Below are 27,318 nucleotides of genomic sequence, written 5' to 3' on the forward strand. Positions count from 1 at the left end.
TGCTCCTTCATGGCTCTGTCACAGCTCAGTCCTGCCTTTTTGCTCCTCAGGGGTATAGGAACTCTGTGCATCAACCATTGGAAACCAGATCCTCAGAATTTCTGTCCAATTCTGGGACAGTACCTTCTGTTTATATAAATTCCTTAGGGCATGATCACGTCTCTCATACGATAATTTTGATTGATTCAAGAAAGCACAGAGACCCTGATCACACTTAGTTCTGTGTATTTGTTTGCTTGTTGCCTTCCCCATGAGATTGTAAGCTCTTTGATAGCAGGGACTGTCTCTTGCCTCTTTTTGTTTCCCTTGTGTTTAGCACAGTGCCTAGCACATAGTAGGTGCTAAATAAATGCTTTATTGACTGACTGAATTAATAAGTGTAACTAACAAATGTAAAAAATAATAAAAGTAATCACTGTTAATCAATAGAGGCCCATCCTTCCATCCTTCTCCCTGCCCCAGCTTTACTATCTTCTATCCTAAGTAAATCTACTGGGTTATGCTTGGCAAAGTCCACAGTCCCAAACCCTGGATAACTCTTTGGTTACTTAGGAATGTTCTGCATTATCTTTTTTGAATGCCTTTCCCAGTGCCTTGTACTAATGAGTCTTGGGAAAAGTCTATGTGGCACAAATTTGGTAATTAACATTTTTCTCCCTCCAGAAGATTTAAACAACTTCTCTAGTGGGAAAAAAATGCCATCCTCTCTTTCTGATCCTAGGAGAGTTTGTTGTTTTTCCAAGATAGGAAGAAACACTGCTGTCAGGTTCTTTAGCAACACTGGTGCACCATGCAAGGCAGTCAATTCAATCGTAGCCAAAATGACTATTACACCCATCAGATAATAACACCCATAGGCTATGCAAAATAGCCAGATGATATACATCTAGATAATAACATGTAATTAGCAAACTATGTACATGCATGATGAAAATACAAAGCAAATAAGCATGAAAGTATACAAAAGAAAATAAGACAGGAATGTGTGACAATTAATATGTCTCTCAGTGAACACATGTGAATAAGCCTTATCATCTGGCTAGATGTGTTCATGTTTGCCTAGTTTCACACAAGATATTGTTAAGTCAGTCTGATCACTGGTTAGTTATTTATTGTTTTTCTGTGCAATTATCTGACCCATACCAATGCTAGTTGTTAGTATTAGCTGATCATGATCTTCATCAGAACCATAGTTCTGTCTTCCTAAACCTTGGCTTATAGAGGCCACAGGTCATATAATAACTATAAATATTATTAGTTCTTGAAGTACTTAACACAAAATCTCTTTCATGTGAAATGTCTGTTTGTGAGACACAAACTGTCTGGTTCAAGCAGGTTTTGTAAGACTGGCAGTCAGTCTTTGCCCTAGAGTCTGTGAAAATGAACATCCATCAGTTTCAATAGGCTTATTAGGGACCCCAACAAACTCACCTACTGGCAATAAATGATTGCAATGGTTCATCTCTGCCAGACTTCCACCAGCCTCTGATCCTGAATGGATCTATTTTCTTAGACAAGCAAGTTGTCCATTCTCTCCATTACAAAGTATGAAGTGGCTTATCATTGACCTGCTGATTTGGGTGTCCCGAGAACATTAAGATTTTTCAGCAGAACTCTCTTACTCTGTAGACAGTCTTGAAAATGAATTTTGAACCTGGAAAGACTTACATGAACTGATGCAAAGTGAAATGAACAGAACCAGGAGAATGTTGTACACAGTTAGGGCAATATTGTACAATGAGGAATTGTGGATGACTTAGCTGTTCTCAGCAATATAATGATCCAAAACAATCCCAAAGGACTTATGATGAAACATATTATCCAACTCCAGAGAAAGAAGTGATATGGTATGAATACATACTGAAGCATGCTATTTTTTCCACTTTCATTGTTTTTCATTTGAGTCTTCTTGTACATAATGACTAATATGGAAATGTTTTACATGATTGCACATGTATAGCCTACATCAGATTGCTTACCATCTCAGGGAGAGGGGAGGGGAAGGAGGGAACAATAGAATTTGGCACTCAAAATTTTTCTTTTTAAATACCTAATTTCTTTATTTAAAAAAAGCTTGAATAATACTGAAATTGCATCTAATGGGGGGAAAGTAAGCTAAAAACTTTTTTAAAAAACTGTTTAAAAATTGTTTTAACATGTCATTGGGGGAAAATAAAATATTATTTAAAAATCATCACAAAATTTACTGAATCAAGAAATTCATACCTTATTCTTCTCTCTTTTATGAAAATGTAGTTTGAAAATGTATATTTTCCTGGAATTAAAAAAAAATAAGTAACAAAAAATGAATTTGGATATCATATTGTTGTTTATCTCTTTCACTGTTCTTCAAGGCTAAAGCAGATGGGTGGTAAAGCTTCCTTAAGCTTCTTCTCTCTCAGCTGAGAAATGTAGTAGTTGTAGGTTTCTGTAGTGTCTACCACTTTAGAGATTCCAAAACATAAATTAATAGGGAGTCTCATTCCACTCCAAGCATCAATAAATAGGATATAAAGCCAGTGAATGATATTATTCCTGATGGAGTTGTATGCATGTATTAGGAAAATCACTTTGCCTTTACTGAGATTTTTATTCTGGTGTCCATGTACAGAACATATTCACCAGTACTCAGTTGAAACATTTAAATAGTGGGTCTTGAATATCCTAAGATATTGTTCTAGACCTTTTAAAAGCCTGCCAAAGCTAACATTTCTTTGAGCAAGTTCCTTTTGAAGTCTCTGCTTTGGTCTGAATGGATCCTGGCAGGAAGTTTATATCCTGAGAAATATTTCTCCCATTGCATTTTAGTAACTATGGTAGCTTTCTTATTCCTGGTTGGGTATGCTGATGCATACCTTGTGAAAGGGTCAGTTACTACCAGTAATCTGAGGAGAGGTGTGATCAGATCTCTTGGTCTGCTCTCTGGTCTTTACCCAGAAAGGACACCCCTGTTCTTCTATAGCCACAAGTGATAGTGTTCCTCTTGACCCTAGAACTGTGACCAGGTTCCCTGCTCTCTTGTTGTCACAAGTGTTAGTATTTCTCTCTGCCATGGAACTATGACCAGCTCCCCTGCTGTCCTGCTGCCATAAATGCTAGTATTCCTCTTGGTGCCGGAGTTGTGAGAAGGTCCCCGGAGTTGTGAGAAGGTCCCCGGCTTTCCTGTTGCCACAAGTGCTAGTGTAACTAGCCCTTGAACTGCAACTGGGAACTGTATGTGGTCAGTGCAACAGGGTTCTGCACCCGGTATCAGCAAAGGGTCTCCTGTAATCTCTTTCTGACCACTTACCCAACAATCTTACCATCTCTGGGCTGAAAGCTCTCAAAGAACCTGTCCTTTCTCAAAGCTGGAAGTCAGAAGACCAGGATCTCTCTTGCCAACTGTTCCTCTCAATTGCTACCAATGTGAAGCAACTTATACAAATATTCTTTAAGCCATAGATTACACAGAGATAAACAGTCAATGTAGATAGAGTCTAAATATTTGCTGGTGCTAGTATTCTCCAAATATGCCACATGAATTGATAGTATTTTGCACACATGAGCACAAACATCACACTTTTTGGTGACATTTGGGGCCATTTTGGGCCAGTAAAATCTTTTTTTTATTAGCTCTAGGGTCCTTTCTTGGTCAATCTCTAAAATCATCCTGTAAAACTTTGGTGACCATAGATAGATATGCCTTGGGTAGTATTTCCTAGGGCCATGTGTAGGATTCAGTAACAGTACAGTATCTGGCATATAGTAGGCACTTAATATTTATTGGTGACTTGTTGATTTGATTCAAGTTAGCACTCTGTAATACAACACCAATTTCTGCCATTATCTCTATAATAAAGTATCCTCAAATGACTGGTGCTTGACCCTTTCTGCCTTGTTTATTGGTTTGTATTACTTCAAATAGGATGTTAGCCATCTGCTCTCTTCAGATGGTCATCCACAACAGCTGAGGCAAATAGATTGTGAGCTCCTTGGGGGCAGGTATTTTAAGGTTTGGGTTTTTTTTTAAGATTTCTTAAAAAGGTTTTTCTTTGTATTCCTAGTGTTTAGCAAGTGCCTATCACATAAGCACTTAATAATGCTTATTGTTGGATTAAAATAGGCTTGACTCTCCAAAAAAAGTTTCCATATGCTCTTTATATACTGTCTGATGGAAGTCCCAAACTTCCAGCTATTCTTCCATTTGTTTTCCAGCTCCTTGGGAGTTAAATACAGTTTTTCACTGTCATATGGTCTTTGGAAAAGAACATCTGCATCCATATTCTTCCTTGGCCAGTAATGGATGCTGAACTCATAGATGTCTAGTACTGCCCCCATCTCTGACAAACAGCATTGAATAATTATTTAAGCTGTCTTTCTATACAAGACATAAACATTTTCAGTGATACCATTTTGGGGAATCTGATATCTCCTTGATAGGACTGTGAAGAGTTTCCTAGCCCTGGGCTTTCACTGGCTTACAGACACTAGCTAAGGATGACTGAATCATGACTAAGAGTAGGTCTGAGCTCCATTCCTGGATTTGGCTTACCAAAAGGGAATAGGCACAGATGTGGAGGGAAAACTTTCCAGGGCTAACAGAGCAGATAAGAGACCTTCTATACACAAAGAATGAGGTTAGGCCCCAGGAGTGATACATGTGGGAATCTTAATGCTAATACACAAAGCATGCAGGGAGACAGCCAAAGTGGAGAGGCATTGGGACAAAGCCGTGATATAGGGAAATAACTCCAGTCCTTGCCCTCCTTTACTACTGTGAATTGTGTAGACTTTGCAAGTCCAGGGGAAGGAAGTCAACATTCTATTGACCTTCAAGTGCTTTCCCTTTCAGGGGAGCCTTGTAGAAGTCATGAAGAAGGCATATTTGACAGAGGAGGATGTCTTGGCTTTTTATGGGCTTAGATATGAGTCCTCTGTATTTTGAATTTTCTATGGGGATGAAATAAAGCTTGCCCAGAACCAGATATAAGCATGCATGCTTAAAGTAGCCCAGGTATGGGAGGTAACCCACTGATGCAGGCAGAAAATGATCTGTAAGCATGGTATCCAAAGTGTCATCTCTATCCTCCTCCTTTTCTCTGTCTCTCTTTCTGGCCTTACTGCTGGCAGTTCAAGGGAGTTCTCACCCAGGGAAGGTTAGAGGCAGCCATAGCCATGACCACCAAAACTCACTCTCAGGCTCCTGGGCTAGCTGTGGTGTGGGAAGATACATTGTTACTATTTACCATTGTAGTTCCCGAGCCCCCACCAGCTCCCATTTACACAAAGCAGTCACAATGACACTATTAATTCTTAAATATGAAATATTTACTAAACAAGAAGGCAAAAGCAACAATAATCATCATGTAACATTTACTTAGGAATAGACAAAATATGATGGTCCACCAGTAAACTTTGGTCACTCTTCCAGCAATGTACACAGTGTGTATGTGTAGGAGTGGGCACACACTTATGAATCTAATAGTGAGACACATGAGAAGAGAAATGCAGGCATCTGAAGCAGCTCAAAACTCTGCACTTCAAGATTGGTTGGCAGTGGTCTCTCCTAGGAAACAGTGTGCCTCTCCTGTTGTGAGACTCTCCACTCTTCTGCTAGACAAGGTTGCTTTTCTACCACTTGGAGGCTGCTGGAGCAGTGGTAAGTTCTTTTTTTTTTTCAGCCAAAGAAAAGTAAAGTTTATTAAAAGTTTGCCATATTGGGTTGACTCTTTTTTTTTTTTTTAATGTTTTATTAACTTCTGATTTACATCATTCGTTTCCGCCAGATTTTGAGTTACAAATTTTCTCCCTGTTTTTCCCTCACCCATCCCCCCAAAACAGCAGTCCCACAGGATATCCCCACCTCCAATCTGCTCTCTCCCATATTTTCTCCCATACCCGTTTCAACTTTTCCAGCAGATCTCTATGCCTCAGTGCCTGTACATCCCATTTCTTAATTACATGTAAGATGGTATTAATAATAATAATATATATATATACACACATATATATATATTTGAATATTTGATTTTAAAACTTTCAATCCCAGATTCATTCCCTTCCCCCCCTGCCACCCACCCCCACTGGGGAGACAAGCAGTTCAGTATAGGTTGTACATGTGCGGCTAATGCAAAACAATAACATAGTAGATATATTGTAAAAGACTGACTACATTTCCCTCCCACCCATTCTATTCTCTACTTTGATCCTGTCCCTTTTCAAAAGTGGGTGCTTCCAACTTCCCTCCCCCCAGCCTGCTCTCCCTTCCATCATTCCCCCTCTCATCCCCTTCCCCCCCATTCTCCTGGAGGGTGAGATCCCCTATTTAGTGTGTATTTCCCTCCCTCCTCAAGCCAGATTCAATAGGAATAAGGTTGACCCATTCCCTTCTGCCCTCCTATTCTTCCCCTCCATTGCAACCATTTTCCCCTGCCTCTTCTGTATGAGATAGTTTGCCCCAATCTGTCTCTCCCCATCTCCTCTCATTATACTCCTCTCACCTCTCAATTTTACCTTTTAAGTATCATCCCTTCCTGTTAAATTGGTCCCGTGCCCTCTATCTATGTGTACCTGAGAAAAGTTTCATAAGTTATAATTATTGTTTTTCCACGTAGGAATGTTAATAGTTCAACTTTGATAAGTTCCTTATGATTTCTTTTCCCTGTTTACCTTCTCATGCTTCTCTTGCTTCTTGTATCTGAATGTCAAATTTTCTATTCAACTCTGGTTTTTTCAGCAAGAATGCCTGAAAGTCCTGTATTCCACTGAATGACCATATTTTTCCCCGAAACATGATACTTGGTTTTGCTGGGTAGGTGACTCTTAGTCTTAATCCCAGCTCCCTTGACCTCTGGAGTATCACATTCCAAGCCCTTCGATCCCTCAGTGTAGAAGCTGCCAGATCCTGGGTTATGCTGATTGTGTTTCCACAATATTCAAATTGTTTCTTCCTGGCTGCTTGTAATATTCTCTCCTTAATCTGGGAATTCCGGAACCTGGCTATAATATTCTTAGGAGTTTTCTTTTTGGGATCTTTTTCAGGAGGTGATCGGTGGATTCTTTCAACCTCTATTTTGCCCTCTCGTTCTAAAACATCAGGGCAGTTTTCTTTGAGAACTTCCTGGAGGATGCTTTCTAGGTTCTTACTTTGGTCATGGCTTTCAGGTAGTCCAATAATTTTTAAATTATCTCTCCTGGATCTATTTTCCAGGTCAGTGGTTTTTCCCATGAGATATTTCACATTGCCTTCTATTCTTTCATTTGTTTGGATCTGTTTGACAGCATCTTGATTTCTCATAAAGTCATTAGCTTCCATTTGCTCCAATCTAATTCTGAAGCAATGATTCTCCTCAGTGAGCTTTTGAGATTCTTTTTCCATCTGGCAAATTCGACTTTTTAAGGCATTCTTCTCCTCATTGCCTTTTTGAGCCTCCTTTGCCATTTGAGTCAGTCTGTTTTTTAAGGTATTATTTTCTTCAGTCAGGCTGTTGACTCTCATTTCATAATTTTCTTGCATTTTTCTCATTTCTCTTCCCAATTTTTCCTCCACTTCTCTTATCTGCTTCTTAAGGTCCTCTATGGCCTGTAACCAGCATGTATTTTCCTTTGAAGCTTTTGGTGCAGGAGTACTGACTTCACTGTTTTCCTCCTGTTCCATGCCTTGCTCCTTCTTATCCCCAAAATAGGAGTGTAATGTTGGAATCTTCTGTCTGCTTTGTTTCCTCTGCCTGCTCATTTTGCCACTCAATTATTTGACTTTTGGGCTTTTTGCCACAGTAGGACTCTGCCACCAGGCAGGGGAGTTTTCGTCCCAAACGCTGGGGTTTTCTCAGCTGCCTGAGGTATTAGATGGGTGCCCTCTCTGAGGTATCCACACGCTCTGGCAAGCTGGACACACACCCCAGCACCTCCACCCTAGACTGCAATCCAGATCCAAGCAGGTTAAAGCAAGAGCTATTACCCCTCAGACTGGTGCTTGGTCCCCCTACACTCTGCAGGCCAGGAGCTGAAGCTGCCACATGGTGTTGGCAGGCTGTGCTGGCATCTCAGTGGTTTCTCGCCCCAGGGGTAAAAGCCACGCACTCCCACTTACTGGTCCCAAAGTCCAGACTGCACTGGCCTCTCACCTTGTCCTTCGTATCTATGTATTGATAAATCTGGAAACGGCCACAGCTGCTGCTGATCTGGAGTCCCTCTGGCAGGCGGCTGGTCAGGCCCGCCCTGGGGCTAAAGCATCCGTGCGGTGCTGGGCTCAGCTCCCAGAGTACTGTGCTGGCCAATTCCTGCAGGCCTGCCGGGCTGTCCTCAGTGGGAGGTTAACTTCTCTGTGTCATTATGTGGGTTCTGCAGCTCCAAAGTTTGTTTAGAGTCCCCTTTTTACATGGATTGGGGAGGGTGGAAGCCGGAGCCGCGGGAAGGTCTTGCTTCTACTATATTGGGTTGACTCTTAAGGAGCCTCAGTTTCTGTAAGGCTTGTATTAGAAAATTCTATGGTGCTCTCACCGGTAAGTTCTTTTAGTAAAACAACTGAATTACACTCTATCAGTGAAACAACAGCTCTAAACTAGGAGTCTGGAGCTTTCCAGGTTGGTTACCTCAGCTGGGCACTAAAGCAGTGTTAAGTTATTTTAGTGGCAACCAGTTCTGTCTTTACTAAAGTACTTCAGATCTGCTCTCTGGGTCCTCAAGAGTATCTTTCTCTCAGAAAAGAAAGGACAAAAGTGTTCTTGCTCAAGTGGCACCAAGGGAGCAATATGTGGCTGATGTTCCTGAGCCCTTGTCTTCCAGCCAGAGAAGGATGATTTCCTAGGCCTTGAGGCTTGCCTTGAAGGTAATCTTAAATTTCAAACTCCTGGAATCTGGGTTTCTAGCTAGAGAAAGGGGATTTCCTAGATTGAAAGGCAGGCATATAGAAACATACATATATAGCATTTATTAAGCACTTGTTTTGTGTCAGGCACAAGGCTAAACACTGGGGTACAAATAGAAACAAACAAGACAGTCCTGACCCTCAAGAATTTACATTATAATGAGGAAAGGCAACACTGATGGAGTTGGTGAGGGGAGGAAGACAAGGGCAGGGGCGTGTTTTGGGGATAGCCAGGATGGGAGATAGAGACTTAGAACCAGACAAATAAGATGAAAACTCAACTATCAGAGCTCAGTGTGGCTCCTGGAGTGGAGTCCAAGTTTCCGTGGGAAGGAGTTGAGGCTGATGACCAGATCTGGAAATTTATCCTTTCAGCCAGAGAGGGGAGATTTCTTGGATAGCATACTTTCTTAGACAAAAATGCCTTTTGAATGATCCCAAGTTTGAGAGTCAGTAATCCAGCCTTCTATCCAAAGAAGGGGACTTGCATGATCAGTGTGCCTCTTGAAAAGAGATGAGAATCAGACACGGCTCTGAGTACTGGGACAGTGGCAAAGGACCAAAAGTCATGCTGTGGAGGAACAAAAGACCTTGGCTTTGTATGTATCATTACAAAGAGTTATTTGGACAGTGTGGGTCCCCTAGGAAGGATGTAGTCTGCCTAATGATAACATGTGTTTCCCTTCCAAGGGAGTCGAGACCACAAGGGTGGAATTAAAATATGGTAACAAGTTATATAGGATCCTGTGGTAAATTAGGACCTCCAGAGAGAAAGAAGAATTATGTTTGTTTCTGAGCTATTGTGAGGTTTTTTATGTGCTTGTTTGTTTTGTTTTGTTTTTTGCATGTATTTATGGGCTCCTTTGAGTCTATTTTCTATGGACTGAAATAAAGGCTTTTACCTTTATCATACCTGATAAACGCACTTGTTACCTTGAGTGCTTATACAGAAATTAGCCATCCTGTCATCCTTATATGTGGAGATTGGATATTAACTATATTTTGAGATTTCCTGGAGTAAACTCCAGTTGGGGACAATATAAGACAAAAAAAAAAAGTCATGTTTTTGGTAGTCGTCAGGATTGACCTTGTTTTATGTCAATCCAGGGCTTAGAGTTCCTAAGTCACAGTTAGAGACTTAGACACTATCTATGTGTCATGGGGACATCCAGAATAGGGAACAAAGTGAACCAAATTCTAAGGTTCCCAAAAGAATCCCAGGATGGGAACAAAATGAGTCAAAAAGATTTTTGGAGAAACTTGATCCAGTCCCTATAAACCCAGAACTGACTGGTGTTCCAGGTTATAGGTTATATCCCTATATAGTAGGAATGAGAATTTTGAAAAAACAAGGAAGTTTAATAATCTAATGTGCTAGATCATTACTCTCTGTACAATTGACAGCAGATGTGTTGGGTTTACCAGCCTACAATATGTAGTATTATTTGCCCCAGCTTCATCCCAGAGATGGCAAACTTCCTGGGCATTGTGGCTGATTAGACATCTTCCTCCTGCCAAGTGGAGGTGGGGATTGCCTTAAAAGGGTCTATGACTAGCTTGGCACACCGAACTGTCATTACAATCAGGAACACGCACATAAGAACAACAAAACCAATGGTGAACCCTTTATCCACATCGATGCTGTAGATTAAGCTTGTATCCTCCATGCAGATACTTTTCCTAGTACTTGGTTGCTTCCTCAGATCCCTCTGTACAGTCAGAGTATTCCTTGGAAGAAACAAGGGTGAAATATCAATGCATATTCCTTTAGGGATAGTTTTGCTTATTATTGTTGCTACTGTTATTATTCTACAGAAACCAAAGGGAGGGGAGCAAGGGTTGGAGAAGGCCCATAAGGGAAAGATTTATTCTCCATTCAACGGACGTTTATTAAGTATCTATTATATACATGATACTGTAGCAAATGAAATGGTTGGAAGAAAGGAAGTAGAGAGCATTTTTAGCTACTCCCATCCCAACTTGTGCCAAACTCATTCTCTATTATGAAATGAGCCTTCTTTTACTGTTCCTGGAAATTGTTAGCATTATTATCTTATACTTAATGTTTTGCAATATTTTAAGATTATAAAGTTCACTGGATGATCAGTTCCTTCAGGGCAAATGGAGTCCCAACTCAAGAACAGAGGAAATTGATAGAAGATGCAAGCACAATTGGTTATTTTAGCTTTTATGCATTTGGGAAATGTTCTTAGGTTGGGAAGTGAATTTTGAAATTCTAAAATACTCTATTCCTTATTCTTTGAGAGTCTTGTGAATATGAGAGAGAGAGAGAGAGAGAGAGAGAGAGAGAGACAGAGAGAGACAGACAGAGAGAGAGAGACAGAGAGACAGAGAGAGACAGAGAGAGAGCAGAGAGAGAGTAACACTATGATCAAGGAGAGTGTCTAGGGATTAAAATGATGAAAACTATTAAAAACTTCTTGAAATGAGCCTAAATTAGGTTGAGATAATCACTAGTGGTGAAGAAATTGGGCTTTATCTAAAAGAAAACCAATCTTATATATGGCTATTGAGCATTATTTCAGACCAGAGACAAGAATAGAGTGGGGCAAGAAGAGAAAGGAGTCTATAGCTACACCTTTGCAAATTTAACAATCTTAAGTATCTTGTTCATCATTTTGTTTTATTGTACTTTTCCCAAGTCTTCAATTGTTACTGCCGTCTTCCTCCTTGAATTAACTTGTATTTACATATTTGGTTACATGTTGCATTCACTCCTCTAGTATAATATAGAAATCCTTGAGGTTAGGCTTTTTGTTTTTTGTATTGGTGTCTTCAGGCTAGCACAGTGCCTTGCACATAGTAGGAGCTTAATATTTATTGAATTCTTCCTAATTACCTAGTAAAGCTTCTTAATTTCCCCTCCCCTTCTCCTACCGTGTTTTGGTTGAATTAAAAGAAGAATTTTTGTGATGCCATTAGTCGTGAGCTAGGAATGGTGGCCGCAGGAGAATGAGAATTAAATAATCCTTTGGAATTTGGGGTTCAATCACAGGGGCTATTGCCCTCTTAGGGACCCTCCTTTTAGACTTTCTTTTTAAAAAATTATTAAATTTGTTTTTTTTTTCCTAGGTTGTCTTTCATCTAAGTCCTTTTATTACTGACTCCTTTTAAAAAAATGGCAGTACCACCACTCTGCAGTCAAAACTTCTTAGTCATTTTGTGTCCTCATTATCCCTTACCTACAACATCCAACTAATGACTAAAACCTGGAGATTTTGTTTCTATTTTTCTCCCATCTGTCCTTTTGTTTCCACTGCTGTGCCCACCATCATAGTTCAAGCTGTTCTTAACAGCTTCTTAATTGATATATTCCTGCCTCCCAATCTCTCTCTGGTCTAATCCATCCAACTTTCTGTTGCCAGATGATTTTTCCAGATTTGATCATGCTGTCCTAGTGTTCAAAGCTCTTCAATGAATCCCACTGTTTGCTAAATGAGGTCTGAACTCCTTAGTCTGATGTTTTTGGTTCTCTACAAACTATCCTTCCAGGTTTATTGTGTACCCTTCATACATAAACAGGTAAACTGTTGTACATAATATCCATTATTTGAACTTATTTCAGGCTTTCCTCCCTCTCTGCTTTTGCCCCTACTGTTCTCTATGCTTGGAATGTAATTTCCTCAATCCCTCAGAATTTCATCCTGATTCAAGGCCTAGCCCAAATACCACTTCCTTTATGAAGACTTTTCTGATTTTCCCTGCTGTAAACGATCTTTCCTTCTTTTAAGCTCAAATAGCACTATCTGGAATTGCTGCTTTTTTTTTTTTTTTTTTTTTTTTTGCTTTTTGAAGGGCAATTGATGTTAAGTGACTTGCCCAAGGTCACACGGCTGGTTTTTGTGTTAAGTGTCTGAGGCCGTATTTGAACTCAGATCCTCCTGACTCCAGGGCCAGTGCTCTATTCACTGTACCACCTAGCTATCCTGTGAAATTGCTTCTTAAGGAAGCATATTTTGAAAACTTTTCTAGCTTCTCTAGAAACATTACTTACTTAGCCAGCCTGAAAGTCTTTCTAGTCCATTCCCTTTAGCAAAGTGGGAGGAACAAAGGCTAGCACCTTCCTTTGAAATAAAGTAACTGAACTCTTCCTACCATGGAATGATTGGACAATATGACCCACCTGGAGACAATGTTTGTTTTGAGATGGGAGGTTAAGATACTGATCACAGGCTCAGAACTCAGAGAGAAGTGATCCAGAAAGGAATAGATAACTAACTGTTCTGGGATGTTAATTTCAAACTGTATTTTAATACATCATGAACTTTTCCTTGTTTGAGATTCCTATAAATGTTATCTGAAATTGCCTTGGGGCAGTCATGTGGAAAGGCATGGGGGGCTCTGCAAGTCTGAATATCTCTCTCTTTAATCTAGAAATGACTTGGATATATATAAAATAAAATTATTTCCTACAGACTAGATCTTATGATAAAGTTGTTAAAATAAAAATTTTATGGGAATGGGGGGAAATAAATCACAGAAGTTACAATTTATTGTTGGGAATCTTGATATCCTTAAACTAGATTAGATCAGTTTGGGTTGAGGCATTAGGATCTGGGGGACTGAGGCAAGTTATATCTGTATATTTGTTAAAAAGGATGGAGAGGGGACTCATAATGTTCTGAAAAAAAAACTTAATTAGTTGGACTGATTTAGTCCTTATACCAGAGGAGTTTGGGTCGCAAAGCTGACATGGCATTTACCTTGAGTTCTCATTCAACATATCAACTGTCCAGGGTTCATGAAGTGTGAAATTTTCAAAATGGGGTCCCCTTATTGACCTTTTGCCCTGACATAATAACTAGGGTGCCCTGTTGCCTTGATGGGAGGGAAGTGCTGGAGGTGACAACTGAGGGTGAGGAATGAGGTACTGGGGATAGGCCCACTGGGAGGCAGAGTACAACCAGATCTCCCTGTGCTGGTTGTTGGTCAGGATGGACCCATCTGGATTGAAATAAGTTTACTGAAAGCACATTCATGAAGCATCAAATGGATGAAGCAAGATTTGTGCACCTGCACAAAGGGAGGAAGCTGGAGCAATCTGAGCTTACAGCACCATCTGGTGATTTACACAGAGTTTACTCTGAGAAGCTATCCCCAGCCCTACCCCTCCAAGAGGCACTCGAAGTACTGGCTCTGCCCCTACCATAGGAGGACATGCATATGCTTGGTGTGGCAGTTATATATCTGCCTCTTGCTCCTTACTGCCAATGTAAAGCTTGTATTCCAGTGGAGAGGAATGCCACTCTTTACATTTGCAAAATGAGAACAGTACTGGCTCTGCCTAGCTTCCAGGGTTGTTGTGGGGATCAAAACAAGACAGAGTACAGTTCAAAGTTCTCCTCCATGACGTCTTCTTCTCTAAACATACTGATTCAATCAATTCCCTACTCTGACTTCCAGTCTATTCCACATATCTTAGCATTTGATTTAAGTCACATTTCTAAAGTAACTTCAGTTTCCTCATTCATAAAATTAGGAGATCTTGAAAAGTTCTGTCAGTTTCATAATCCTGTGATTACATACTCTATTGTCCTGCTGTTTTATGGATGCAAAGTCTGGTTAGATTTAAAAGGTACTTTAAAAGGTACAGCGAATGTCTGAAAAAACCTTTATGCTGTTTTATGCCCAGACGAAAACTCAAAGACGCAATTCACATCATTCTTTGAATATTTTGTCAAAAGCAGTCAAATCCTTTGAAAACTAATGTAGGATAGAGATAGATAGGACCTGTGATTTAATTAGTGTAGGGAGGTCCTAGGGTGGAACATCCTCTACCAATGTAGGTAGACACCTTTTCTACAATTTATGGTCTTAGAAAGTTACCTAAAGCAATGAGAGGAAATAACTTACTGGCCCAGAGTCACATAGGTAGTTTGTGTTAAAGGTAGGACTTGATCTCAGGTTTTCCTGGTTCCAAGGTCAGCTCTCTATACACTATACAAGGCTGCTTGCCACCCTTGATCCTTCATATGTCACACTTTCTGTCTTGAAGGGTCTCTTCTGCCTTTTAAAGAACAGACTTGTGTGCTACCTTTTAAAAATATGATACCTGGTAAGTGCAATAGGATGGAATTTCTTATTAAATAGTCAAAGGAACAAATGTCAAAGCTGAAAGAGAAGCTTATGATGATGGATTTTAGTATAACAACAATAATTTAGACTAAAGATATTATCCATGGGGGGTGGCTACGTGGTGCAGTGAATAGAGTGCCAGCCCTGGAGTCAGGAGGACCTGAGTTCAAATTTGGCCTCAGACACTTACTAGCCATGTTACCGTGGGCAAGTCACTTAACCCCAATTGCCCTGCCCTTCCCCCTCCAAAAAGCAAAAAAAAAAAAAAATCCCAAATTCTTGTCCTTAGAATGAGAACTGAAAAAATGGGGGTCAGAGAGTAAATTCTTTTATCCATATTGCTTGAGTTCAGACCCTTTTAGGGGTCAAGAATAGAAGGATTTCAGAACATTCCAGGAAGCTATATTCCTTTCATTAGTTTCCTCTGCTTTGCTACATGTTCCTTCCCAAAACACCTCACTTTTCTTTCCTTTTTGGCCTGTCCTCTTTCCTAAACAATGTATTAGCCTTTCTCCTTTCAGTGGGATTGGCTCTGAGAAAGAAGGAATCTTTAAGTATGATCCTTAGCCTTTTACACTACAATTCTTAGAAAAGATAGGATATAGTATAATGGAAAGAATGATGGACCCAATGGACTCTTGGGTTAGGCTTCTGGCTCTGCCACTTAACTGAAGCAAGCAAGACGATTCTCTGAATTTGAATTTCCTTACCTCTTAATGGCTATTATAATACAATTTCCAGTGTACTTCTGTCTCATAGTTTGGGAAGTTCAAGAAAAAGTATATGTGAAAGCACACTCTGTAACCTTAAGACATCATATAGAGTAACCTATTAATCACAAACTATTCCAGCTGGCAAAACTCTTTGGAGATCACATCTCTAGGTCATCTTCCCACACATCAAACCATACCTAAGACAAGATGTTTATCTGTTTCTTAATGAGCTCTAGGAGGAAAACCTTCCTCCTACAATCACCTTCATAATATAAAGCCTAAAAGAAAAATACCATATATTAAACCCCACAGAATTAAAGTCATAATTACAGTATTTCTGAAAAGACTTTCTGTAGTAGATATAATGACAGTAGCTTTATACCTTTGGGGGCAGGCATCCGAGGCTGGATTTGGTTGTCAGAAGGGCAGACTTCACTTAAATAAATGCATCTTTTCAGCAGCATGTGATCTCTGCCATCCCTATTCACCCCATATTGCTGGAGTGGTGGTGGCGGTATGGTAGACAGACTGCTCTTTTCATTTCTACTTTTTACACTGAGGCACCAGGTACTTCATGAATAGTTCAACCAAAAGAGCTTCAAGTTTCAGACACCCTATAATGAGTGAGAAAATGATCCCAATTGATTAAATAAGAACCTGGGTCATGGGAGGAATAGTTCCACAACTTCACCTAGGCTGGGGAAGCCAAAGTTAATATATCGCTCATAAACATGTGTGAAGGAAGGTAGAACAGCCCAGTCATTCGGTCTAAAGCAGGGACTCAATTACTTTTTTGTTTGTTTTTATGTCATGACCCCATTTAGTAGTCTGATGAAGTCTCTGGGCTCTTTTTCAGAATAAAATTTTTAAATGAACAAAATAAAATACATACTATTACAAAGGAAACCAATTACACTGAAATAGAGATATAACTTTTTTCCTACCCAAGTTTATGGACCTCAGAAATCTATCTGTGAATGGGGTTCATGGACACCAAGTTAAAAGCCCCTGTTCTAAAGGAATATTGAAGCACAACTTCATGTTTTCTTTCCCTTAACTCAGACCAATTTAGGACATATGGACTTGTCAAATCAAAAGAGCTCCACTGTACTTGTCTGAGAGATAGCTTTCAATTTATTTAAATTCAAAATGCATTTATTAAATGCCTACAATGTGCAAGGCACTATCCTAGGAGAGGCAAAGGTGAGGAACAAAACAGACTTTGCTCTCAAGAAACTTGCACTCCAGTAGGGCGATATAACATATATACAGGTGAATAAATACAAAATAGTAGTAAAGTGTCTGGGGCTATATTTGACCCCAGGTCTTCTGGACTATAGGCCTGGTATCCTAGCCACTGACCCACCTAAACTGCCTCTATCCCATACTCTATTTAAAGAAATGCCTCTCTTTTGTCCAATTCCTACTCTTTTTTTTTTTTTTAATGCAATTGGGGTTAAGTAACTTGCTCAAAGTTACATGGCCAGTTATTTCTGGGTGTGGTGCTAAGTATCTGAGTCTGGATTCAATCCCAGGTCATCCCAACTCTGGGGCTGGTGCTCTGACTCACTGTACCACCTGGCTGCCCCTAAGCAATTGGGGTTAAGTAACTTGCTCAAAGTTACATGGCCAGTTATTTCTGGGTGTGGTGCTAAGTATCTGAGTCTGGATTCAATCCCAGGTCATCCCGACTCTGGGGCTGGTGCTCTGACTCACTGTACCACCTGGCTGCCCCTAAGCAATTGGGGTTAAGTAACTTGCTTAAGGTTACACGGCTAGGTGTTTCTGGGTGGGTGCTAAGTGTCTGAGCCCGGATTCGATCCCAGATCATCCCAAATCCCTACTCTTTTTATGTTAATGGTTCTTACTAATACATGGTTGTATAAGGGTAGAAGTTTTTACTCTATTCTAATTAATGGAATCACAAAAGGCCCAAATATCTGGGTTGAAACAATCAATCTACCAAGAGTGTAAGTAAGTCCTTAATCATTTTAAGAGGAATAAAGTATTTTGATCATTGGATAAAACGAGACGGTGACCTACACAGGAACTATCTTGTGATGGCTAAAAAAATTAGATGTCCCTCTGGGCCATCTATTAAACTTCAACCTGCTTTAGAAGTATACATTTCAGTAGTTTATCACCTAGGTAACTGAATTTGGGAGAGGTATCAGAGTCATCATAGGATTCACTGGTGACCAGAATTGGTAGCAGAATCCACAGAGTGGTAGTCACTTATGCAGAAAAAACTGAATTATAGTGGCCTATGATTGAGGAAATGCCTGCAGACACACGTGAAAAAATAGTCATAGGCAGAAACCTCAGGGATTATGACCCCCTTTTGATAAAGAGAAGTGCCAGCAAATAGACCCAAAAAAGACACCTATTGTCAGAGCCTAGCAAAGACCTACTTATCTAGGGGACACTTCATAAGGATGCTACAAAAGGAGAAAAGGAGTTCTAGGAGCTATGAGATACTCTCTCTATAGATATATATATATTTTGGTCTTTATTAATTTGTTTGTTTACTTTTAGTTTATAAGATTCAGTTCCACAACTCCTTGAGTTTCAAATTTTCTCCCCCTTCCTCCCTTCCTCCCCCCTCCCCCATGGTGGCATAAATCAAGTACAGGATTTGAAAATACTTTCACATTAGACATTAGTCAGGTTGTAAAGAAGGATTGTATCAAATGGAATGAACAATGGGAAAGAGGAAACAAACTCAAACAAGATAAAGAAAAAGAGCAGGTAGTTTGCCTCAATCTGGATTCAAACTCTGTTCTTTCTCTGAATGTAGACATCTCTCTACATCATGAGTCTTTTGGAGTTGACTTATAACCCTCCATTGCTGAGAAGAGTCCAGTCTGTCAGAGTTGATTATCACACATACTTGTGTCAGTAATTGTATACAAATTTCTCCTGGTTCTGCTCTTCTCATTCAGCATCAGTTCATATAAGCGTCTCCAGGTAAATATGAAGTCCATCTATTCCTCATTTCTTTCTATGTCCCTCTTGTGTCTCATAATCGGAGGTTGAATTTTCCATTGAGCTCTGGCTTTTTCATCAGGAAGGTCTGGAAGTCCATTATATCATTGATTGACCATCTCCTTGCCTGGAAGAATATGTTCAGGTTTGCTGGATAGGTGATCCTTAGTTGTAACCCAAGTTCTTTTGCCTTGCAAAAAATCATATTCCAGTTCCTCTGATCTTTCAGTGTAGAAGCTGCCAGATCATGTGTGATCCTCACTGTGGCTCCACAATATTTGAATTATTTCCTTCTGGCTGCTTGTAGTATTTTATCCTTTACCTGATAGTTTTGGAGTTTGGCCACCACATTTTGTGGACTTTTCAATTTGGGATCTCTTTCAGGAGGTGACCAGTAGATTCTCTCGATTTCTATTTTATCCTCTGGTTCTAGTATCTCAGGGCAGTTTTCCTTGATGAGCTCTTGGAAGATGTTGTCCAGGCTCATTTTTTTCATCATGATTTTCTGGTAGGCCTATGATTCTCAGATTATCTCTCCTGGATCTGTTTTCCAGGTCAGTTATTTTTCCATTGAGATATTTTACCTCTTTTTCTAATTTTTCATTCTTGACATTTTGTTTGACTGATTCTTGGTTCCTCATAGAGTTATTTGCTTCAATTTGGTTGATTCTAGTTTTTAGCAAATTATTTTCCTTGGTTAGTTTTTTTTTTTTTTAAAGCAATCGGGGTTAAGTAACTTGCTCAAAGTTACAAGGCCAGTTATTTCTGGGTGTGGTGCTGAGTATCTGAGCCCGGATTTGATCCAGGTCATCCCGACACTGGAGCTTGTGCTCTTACTCACTGTGCTACCTGGCCGCCCCTTCCTTGGTTAGTTTTTGAAGCTCCTTTTTCCATATCACACATTTTTTCTTTTTAAGGAGCTATTTTCTCCATTGTAATGTTTTCTAATTTTGCAACTTTGATTTTAAAAGAAATATTCATTTTATCTTCTATCTCTCTAATTTGGTTTTCAAAGTTCTTTTTGAGCTTATCTAAGAATGCTCTCTGTGCTTGCGACCAACAGTTTCCCTGTTGAGGCTTCAGCTGTGGGTGTAGAGTCAACACTGTCTCCCTCTGAATTTGGTTCCTCCCACTCACAATAGTAGGACTCCAGAGTCTTTGTCTTTGCAGTCTTCTTTTTACCCATTAGCAGGCAGGGTCCTAGCCACGACCTTCCTCTAGGTTTCCCCAGCCTTTACTGTTTAAAGTTTTGCTTTGGAGCAATAATTACTATGTTTTCAGGGTCAGAGGGGGGGATTGGAGCAGCCGGGGTTCACTCTGCCATCCTGGTCCCTGGAAGTTCAGATAGGGGCTTTTAAAATTTCCAGGCTGTGGGTTGGTAGTCCCAGGAGTAACTGCTGCCACTGCCAGGGGCCCTGCATTTGACTCTTACCCAGCTCCATCCAGTCCCAGCCCTGCAGTGATAGGTCTGGCTTGTGGTTAATGGGTCAACTTGCCACCACGTTGATCAGACCTCGTCAGTGCCTCTGCGCCGGCCCCATCGTCTTCCCAACTCATTACTTTCATACTTTAATTTTTAACCTGCTTTCCCCAGAGACCTTGTGAGTATAAGGGAAAAGTGTACCCATGGTTTGAGGAGAATGTTTGTACTGTTTGTACCTTCCATTAAAGTAAATCCCATGTTTGTACCTTCCATTAAAGTAAATCCCTTTTGTTAAAAAAAAAAAAGTAAAAATTACTGGCTGATAATAATAATAACCCACTGGTGGGGGCTCACAGTACTAGAAAAACCTAATCCCTCAGGTATTTACCTCATGAATTTTGAGCAGTATTAGTAACTTGTCCTCTAGTGACCCCAACTGTCAATGCAAGTGGAAGCTGGGGAAGTAATCCTTCAGAGAACAATACTCTGATGTACAACCTTTTTTCTTTTTTGGAGGGGGGGAAGGCAGGGCAATTGGGGTTAAGTGATTTGCCCAAGATCACATGGCTAGTGAGTGTTACGTGTCTGAGGTGGGATTTGAACTCAGGTCCTCTGGTGCTCTATTCACTTCACAACCTAGCCACCCCTACACAATCTCTTAAATCAGAATGGTTGGAATGAATCAAAACAAACTAGTATAGATGTGTTTCAGCTCATACATTCCTCATCTAGCATGATCCTCCATCAGTCCCTCCCTTAAACCCCATTCCTCCACAGAGGCATCTCTTGAGAGGGTGCACTCCACCTAAAGTGTGAGTCCCTACTGGCTAGCTGAGGTATTACAAATGAAAGAATCCATGAAAAATGATTTATAAATGTTAAAGTACTACATAAATTGTTGGTATAATTACTCTCTCTCCAATATGCAATTAAGTTAATTTAAAACCATATTATCATAGGAAATTTACACCCTTATAGCTAATATGATTGTGTTATATATGTATAAATAAACACAAAGGTACCTAATATGCATAAATAATATATAATAAATAATAATATCATATGAAATATGATATATGTACTACAAGGCTAATCTTGTGAGGAACCCTGTAGGAAAGTCTGCTGTAAATTATAAGGTACTATATGTAAGTTATCTCATATGTACACACACAAACATATATATAACACATAAACACATACATACACATACATGCATATGTATATATTACATGTAGCATTGTGTACTTTAATAGTCAATATGTATTATAGTACATCATATAATATACATTTTATACATACACATATTATATATGTATAATATGTATATTATATATAATATAACATGCCACATAACATAGCACAATACATAGTATAATATAACACAATGTTATATGGTATGTCATATTGTACCATACATAATAAAATAACATTCAATTCACAACATATTATCCAATACATATACAATATGTTACATATAACATACATGTTAGTTACCTAGTTACACATATTATATATAATGTAATAGAACAAATCATATTGGTTATTAAGCTGAATATCTCTTGTATGTATATTCTATAATATAAAACATATAATAATGGTATATAATATACATAATATAATACATCCTATAAACAAAGCAATGTATAATATAGAATATATATTACATAAATATTTTATTGTAAATATATACAATTTGTGTATTTAGTAATATGTATTATATATTATGCATATTGTAATAGAATTTTATTGACTATTAAGGTGCATATCTCTTGTATGTACATTATAGAATATGTAATGTATTATTTATAACACACAAATAATAGACTATATAATATAATGGGGCATCGACATGGTGCAGTGGATAGAGTGCCAGGTCTGGAGTCAGGAATCTTCCTGAGTTCAAACCTGGCACTAACTAGCTGTGTGAACTGGGGCAAATCACTGAACCCAGTTTGCTTCAGTTTCCTCACCAATCAAATGAACTGGAGAAAGAAATGGCAAACCATTTCAGTATCTTTGCCAAGAAAACCCCCAAAGAGGTCATGAAAAATAGATCATGACTGAACAACAACAAAATATAATAGAAATTATATAACATGTATGTGTATAATAGATCATGTCATATGACATAAAATATACAGTGTATAATATTATAAGCTTCATATAATACACAATAAATACAATATAATATGTTATATAACATGCTATATTTTAATATATGACATGATTCATATCTTATGTATAATGTAATAAAATTGTACTGGCTATTAAGGTGCATGCCTCTCCTGTATGTATATTATCTATGTAACAGTGATTACTCTGACTGGCCCTTATCTTCTGCATGAAGTCAAGATGTGTTATATTTTATGTGTACCCCAGGGTCCTCAGCTGCCATGAAGAGGGCTTGGGGGCATCTAGTTTCTGCCACTTAAGGTTCTAACCATCACCAATTATATTCAATCAATTTGCAGCAGGGCTCTGCACCCCATCCACTTAACCATTTTATAGTCAGATTAACTTTTACAAAGGAATATTTACTTTAAAGACATAGTAAGAAAAAGAAACATACAAACAGCTTAGCTCAGTTACTATATAGCACAGTCCCAGTAGGTTCTAAGTGCTGCCACTCTCTCCCCCTTGTGTTTCTGGCCTCGGCTTTTCTGGATTTCCTAGCTGGTTTGGCTACACTATCTGTTTTGGGAATCCTGCCTCCAAAGTGTCCATAGCTCCATCAGGAGTAGGGACTCCCCTGCCTAGCAGGTATGGAAAAGGAGAAGCAAAATAGAAAAACACCAGGGCCATTTCTGGAGGCCATACAGGAGTCCATGGCCCCTGTGCTGTAGGGGAATAGTATTTGTACCTACCTCCATGGGAGGAGAGGAACTGTCTCAGGCTGGTACTTTTAAAGATGCTACCTGTTCCTGGCTTCATAGTCACTAGGTACATGCCCAAAATTGTACTAGTCACTTCCCCTACAAAACCTGTCTCTCTCCTTCCCACTTACTCACTGGTACCACTACTCTTTCAGTTATACAAGGTCCCAAACCTCAGTCATCTGTGCATCTTCCTGAGTCTCCCTCACACTCAAATATAAACTTTTTATTTGAGTCTTGTTGATTCTATTTCCAACAATATCTGTTGTATCAGCCTCTTCTTTCTATTGTGTTACCAGTCTAGTTCAGGCCTTGAGTTCATTAGAGCCTTCTACCTGGTCTCCCTATCTGTCAGCACTTCACACTGATGCCAAAATAATCTTCCCAATGCAGAGGTCCCACTGTATAACTCTTCTGCTCAAAGACCTTCCTTGTCTCCATAAGGAACCTGTGTTCCTTAGCTGGGCATTTGATGACCTCTACAGTCTGGTTCTAAAATAACTTTCTAGTCAAACTGGATATGTTCCCTGATTTTGTCTGGCAGCCTCTCCATTCCATGAATTTGTTGATACCTGGACCATAATTTAATCACAGATCTGGGGCTGGAAGATACCTTAGAGATCATTTAGGGGGGAAGGGTAGGGAAGACAATAAATATTTATATAAGGCCTACTATGTGCCTAATCCAACCCCTTCATTTTATAGGCGAGAAAACCACTTCAAGGCCCTTTCTGAGGACCCACAAAGGTATCCAATATAACTGATACCACATCCTGGCCACACAAGGCCATTTCCTGATCATAACAAATTTTAGTGCTTCTTCCTTCCTCAAATATTATCACTGGTACCTACACAGGGTCTTCCACATGGTGGCCATTTAATGATGATTGAATTGGACTAGATTGGTAGGAATTTTCTGCCATTTACTGGTACAAGGAATACAATTCATTTGGAAAAAAAGAAAGATATAGATAGATAGATAGATAGATAGATAGATAGATAGATAGATAGAGACAGATAGATAGATTGGATGGATAGATGAATTAGTGCCTGCTAAGAATGAGGCACGATCCTAGACTCTAGGGACATAAAGACACAACGGTTCACTTTCATTTTAGTCTGTAGTGTTGATGGGGGTAGCGGGAGTAGACCAGAATACAAACTATAAACCAATATAGACACAAGGTAATTTGAGGGAGGAAAGGGCAGTAACACCGGTGGGGTCAGAAAAGGTCTTGCTCAGGAGGTGACACTCATGCTTTGAAGGCCGCTAGGCATTCTAAGAGGAAGGGGAAGGTGCATTTCAGCCATGGAGATAGAGTGGTCTCCCTCTGAACCTGGATCATAATTCCTCATAGAAAAGCACCTCTTCCCGAGAACAGAAGAGTCCCTGACACATATCCACCCCGCCACGGCTCGGAGACCTTCCCTGAGGAAGGGCACCCACTTCCCCTTTGGGCTGCCAATTGCATTTTTAGGAAGTTCTAGTGAATGGGTTGTCCACCACCCTGCAGGCGGTTTTCCTCCGGCAGCTACCAAGTCTGCTGAGGAGCACACCCGGCTCTGCCTTCGCCACGAAGCCTCTCTCCGTCTCCCTTAAAGCTAGCGCCTTCCGTCTGCGCGCTCGGCTGATGGACGCTTCGTGCCTCTTGCTGGGGCACAGCTGTCTGCACCGTTAGCCTGGGGGCTCTCGGGGGCAGGGACCATCCTGGCCGTCCTTCGTCTGCCCAGTGCTGGCGCTTCACAGATGCCGACCGCATCTGATCGCCGTATTTCTATGCCCGGTGGTTAGCACAGTGTCCGTTCCAGAAGGGGCACTTAATGAATGCGGTACGCAGAAAATGAACGTAGAGCTCAGGGAAAACGCGCCAGAAAAGCCAGTCTGAGAGCCTTTAAATAAGGAAAGCCCTCAGACTGCCGGAGCAGAGCGCAGCCCTGGGGCTGCCACCTCCCTCAAGCTACTTTGCTGGCAGACCGGTGCTTATATAGGCGGGCCTGATGACGTCACTACGACCTTTGACCCTGCCCGGAACCGCCCCGGAGGCGGGGCCATAGGGAGCTCCCCAGACGGCTCCCCAAGCCCGGCTGCCAGTTGACGAGCTGGCGCTTTGACCTCCGCGGGCCTCGGGTCCGACTCAGCCTTGCCTATTGGTCGGCTTCCTGCCGAGGAGGCCAGGCTCGGATTAGGCCTCTCCTCCCGGGCGCGGAGGCACCTCCCCTGTCAGGGAGGGTCCGGGGCGCCCGCCATCTTGGGCTCCGCGGTGCTGTTCGGCGGCGGCTGCGGCGGCGGCTCCGGCAGTGACTTTCCCCTCCCCCGCCCCCGCCCCTCCCGGTCCCGCGGCGGCCACGGTGGCGCCGGCGGCGGCGACTCCTCCCGCTGGGGGGCGCGGCAGCGGGGGCCATGGCGGCGACCGCCGCAAACCCTGGTGAGGAGCCTGCCGCCCGGGCCGGGGAGGGGGGGAGGGGGAGGGGCAGGGGGAGGGGGAGAGCGGGCGGGACTGGGGCGGGGGGCGGCCTGGGCCAGTCGGGCCGGCGCGGGCATCCCGAAGGGGCCGGGGACAGGCGCAGGGCCACCCGAGGGGAGGGGGAGCCCGGGGTCCCAGGGCGGAGGCTGGGGAGGGAGGGGCGGCGCCGGGGCGGGGGACGATTCTGGCCTGCAGAGTCTGCGTGGTGGGCGCAGGGTCCCCGGCCTGGGGGTCTTCTTCCCCTGACTCCTGCGCTCCAGGAGTTTTGGGGGCTTGGCTGTGATCCTAGGGGCTCGTAGGGTTGGTTCGGTATGAGAGGTATCTTGGGCTGCAAGTCCCGAGGAGTGAGGGAGGAATTCGAGGCTCCAGGGGCTGCTGCTTAAATCGGGGGCTTTGTGCCTTCCCAGCCCTGTGTGTGTGTGTGTGTGTGTGTGTGTGTGTGATTTAGTATATACATATTATACATATACATATACTATACATATACGTACCGTATACGACCATCCACGTATGTATGCGCACATAGCATAGTGTATATATGGATATAGGCGCTTATGTATTATGTATGGTGCCTACATACCATATATAAGCATTAGATAGTACGTACATAGTATGTGTGTATATATAATGTAGTATGTATTGTTAAGTCCTGTCCAACTCTTCTTGACCACGTGGACCATACTGTCCATGGGATTTTCTTGGCAAAGATGCTGGATACTTCTCCAGTGGGTTAAGGCTAATGGAGGCTAAATGACTTGCCCAAGGTCATACAAATTAGTTAAGTGTCTGAGGTCTTCCCGACTCCAGTCTCAGTGTCCTATTCTCTGAGCCACCTAGCTGCTGCTTATAGTATGTATAGTATTGTGTATTTTAGTATATACATACATATATGCATATGTGTATATATATGTATACACACTCTACAAACATGGATATATACATAGCATATATAGTATTGTATATATTTATTATTATATATAATATAATACTATATATGAGCACATGGATGATACAGATAGTGTATGTGTAGTATTGTGTATATGCATAGATGAGTATACACATTAGTATATATGCATACTATATATAAGCATGTGGATGGTATATACATAGTATATATGTATAGAGTATTGTGTATATATACTATATAATTATATAGATAGTCTATAGTTAGTATGTGTGTGTAGATAAGTATATATAGCTCTATATACAGTTATATAGATATGAATGTCTTTCTTTCTCTTTCTCTCCATGATGTCCAAAAGTTTTGGGACAGTTTGGAGCTATTAATCTTTAAAATTTAGAGAGGAATAGGTATATTTAAATTTTATAGAATAGGTGGTCAGGAGACTCATCTGGACCCTACTTTTAAACTTGGGTTTGTCTTTTAAGAGACTTGTGTCCCTAGGTACTGTAGGCACCTGTGAGTGTTTCTACATAGTTAGGAAATATGGACTGTGGTTCAGAAATAAGCTTTCAGAAGCTTAGATTCAAATCTTTTTAGGGCTAGGTTAGGTCAGTTTCTTGTCTTTCAGAATTTTGTTTACATATTGGTTAATCTAGATGGCGATTTCTTTTCAAAAGAATCAGTTCAACAGATATCCAAGAGATATAGCATGGATATATTAAGGATTTGCTAAGTGTTTGCTGACATATTTGGTATCAAGTCCTAGACCTGGCATCAGGAAGACCTGAGTTCAAATCTTGCCTCAGATGCTACCTACCTATGTGACTTAACCTCTGCCTCATTTTCCTCATCTGTAAAATGGGAATAATATAACACCTAACTCACAGGGTTGTTCTGAGAATTAAATGAGATAATACATGAAGCACTTTGCAGTAATAACTATGTAAATGCTAACTATTATTATTAGAAATTGTTATTTCAGTAAACTTACAGAATTCCTATTTTATCTCT

The 27,318-nt window shown here is 40.7% G+C and overlaps 3 protein-coding genes across 11 annotated transcripts in view; 1 reads left to right on the forward strand and 2 right to left on the reverse strand.

The window, feature by feature from the left end:
* Nucleotides 1-27,318, reverse strand: part of BNIPL (BCL2 interacting protein like) — a 479,949-nt gene that overhangs the window by 157,220 nt on the left and 295,411 nt on the right. The gene's annotated exons all lie outside the window — the stretch shown is intronic.
* On the reverse strand, nucleotides 10,345-10,670 carry CTXND2 (cortexin domain containing 2). Its single transcript, XM_069089264.1, has one exon. The coding sequence runs from the start codon at nucleotides 10,513-10,515 to the stop codon at nucleotides 10,345-10,347; it is 171 nt and encodes a 56-aa protein (XP_068945365.1). The 5' UTR covers nucleotides 10,516-10,670.
* ARNT (aryl hydrocarbon receptor nuclear translocator) overlaps nucleotides 25,197-27,318 on the forward strand; it is a 59,847-nt gene continuing 57,725 nt past the window's right edge. For 3 of the 9 annotated variants that reach the window (XM_069090057.1, XM_069090056.1, XM_069090058.1), the window contains exon 1: nucleotides 25,198-25,364. In XM_069090057.1, the coding sequence (XP_068946158.1) occupies nucleotides 25,340-25,364 (25 nt within the window). In that variant the 5' untranslated portion in view covers nucleotides 25,198-25,339. Of the gene's footprint in view, nucleotides 25,365-27,318 lie in introns of all 9 variants that reach the window. The other 6 variants (XM_069090059.1, XM_069090055.1, XM_069090064.1 and 3 more) reach the window with 6 other exon arrangements.

Source organism: Petaurus breviceps, unplaced genomic scaffold, assembly GCF_028583685.1.
Source record: "Petaurus breviceps papuanus isolate PSGF00001 unplaced genomic scaffold, PetGlider_PUasm1.0 186, whole genome shotgun sequence".
NCBI lineage: Eukaryota > Metazoa > Chordata > Mammalia > Diprotodontia > Petauridae > Petaurus > Petaurus breviceps.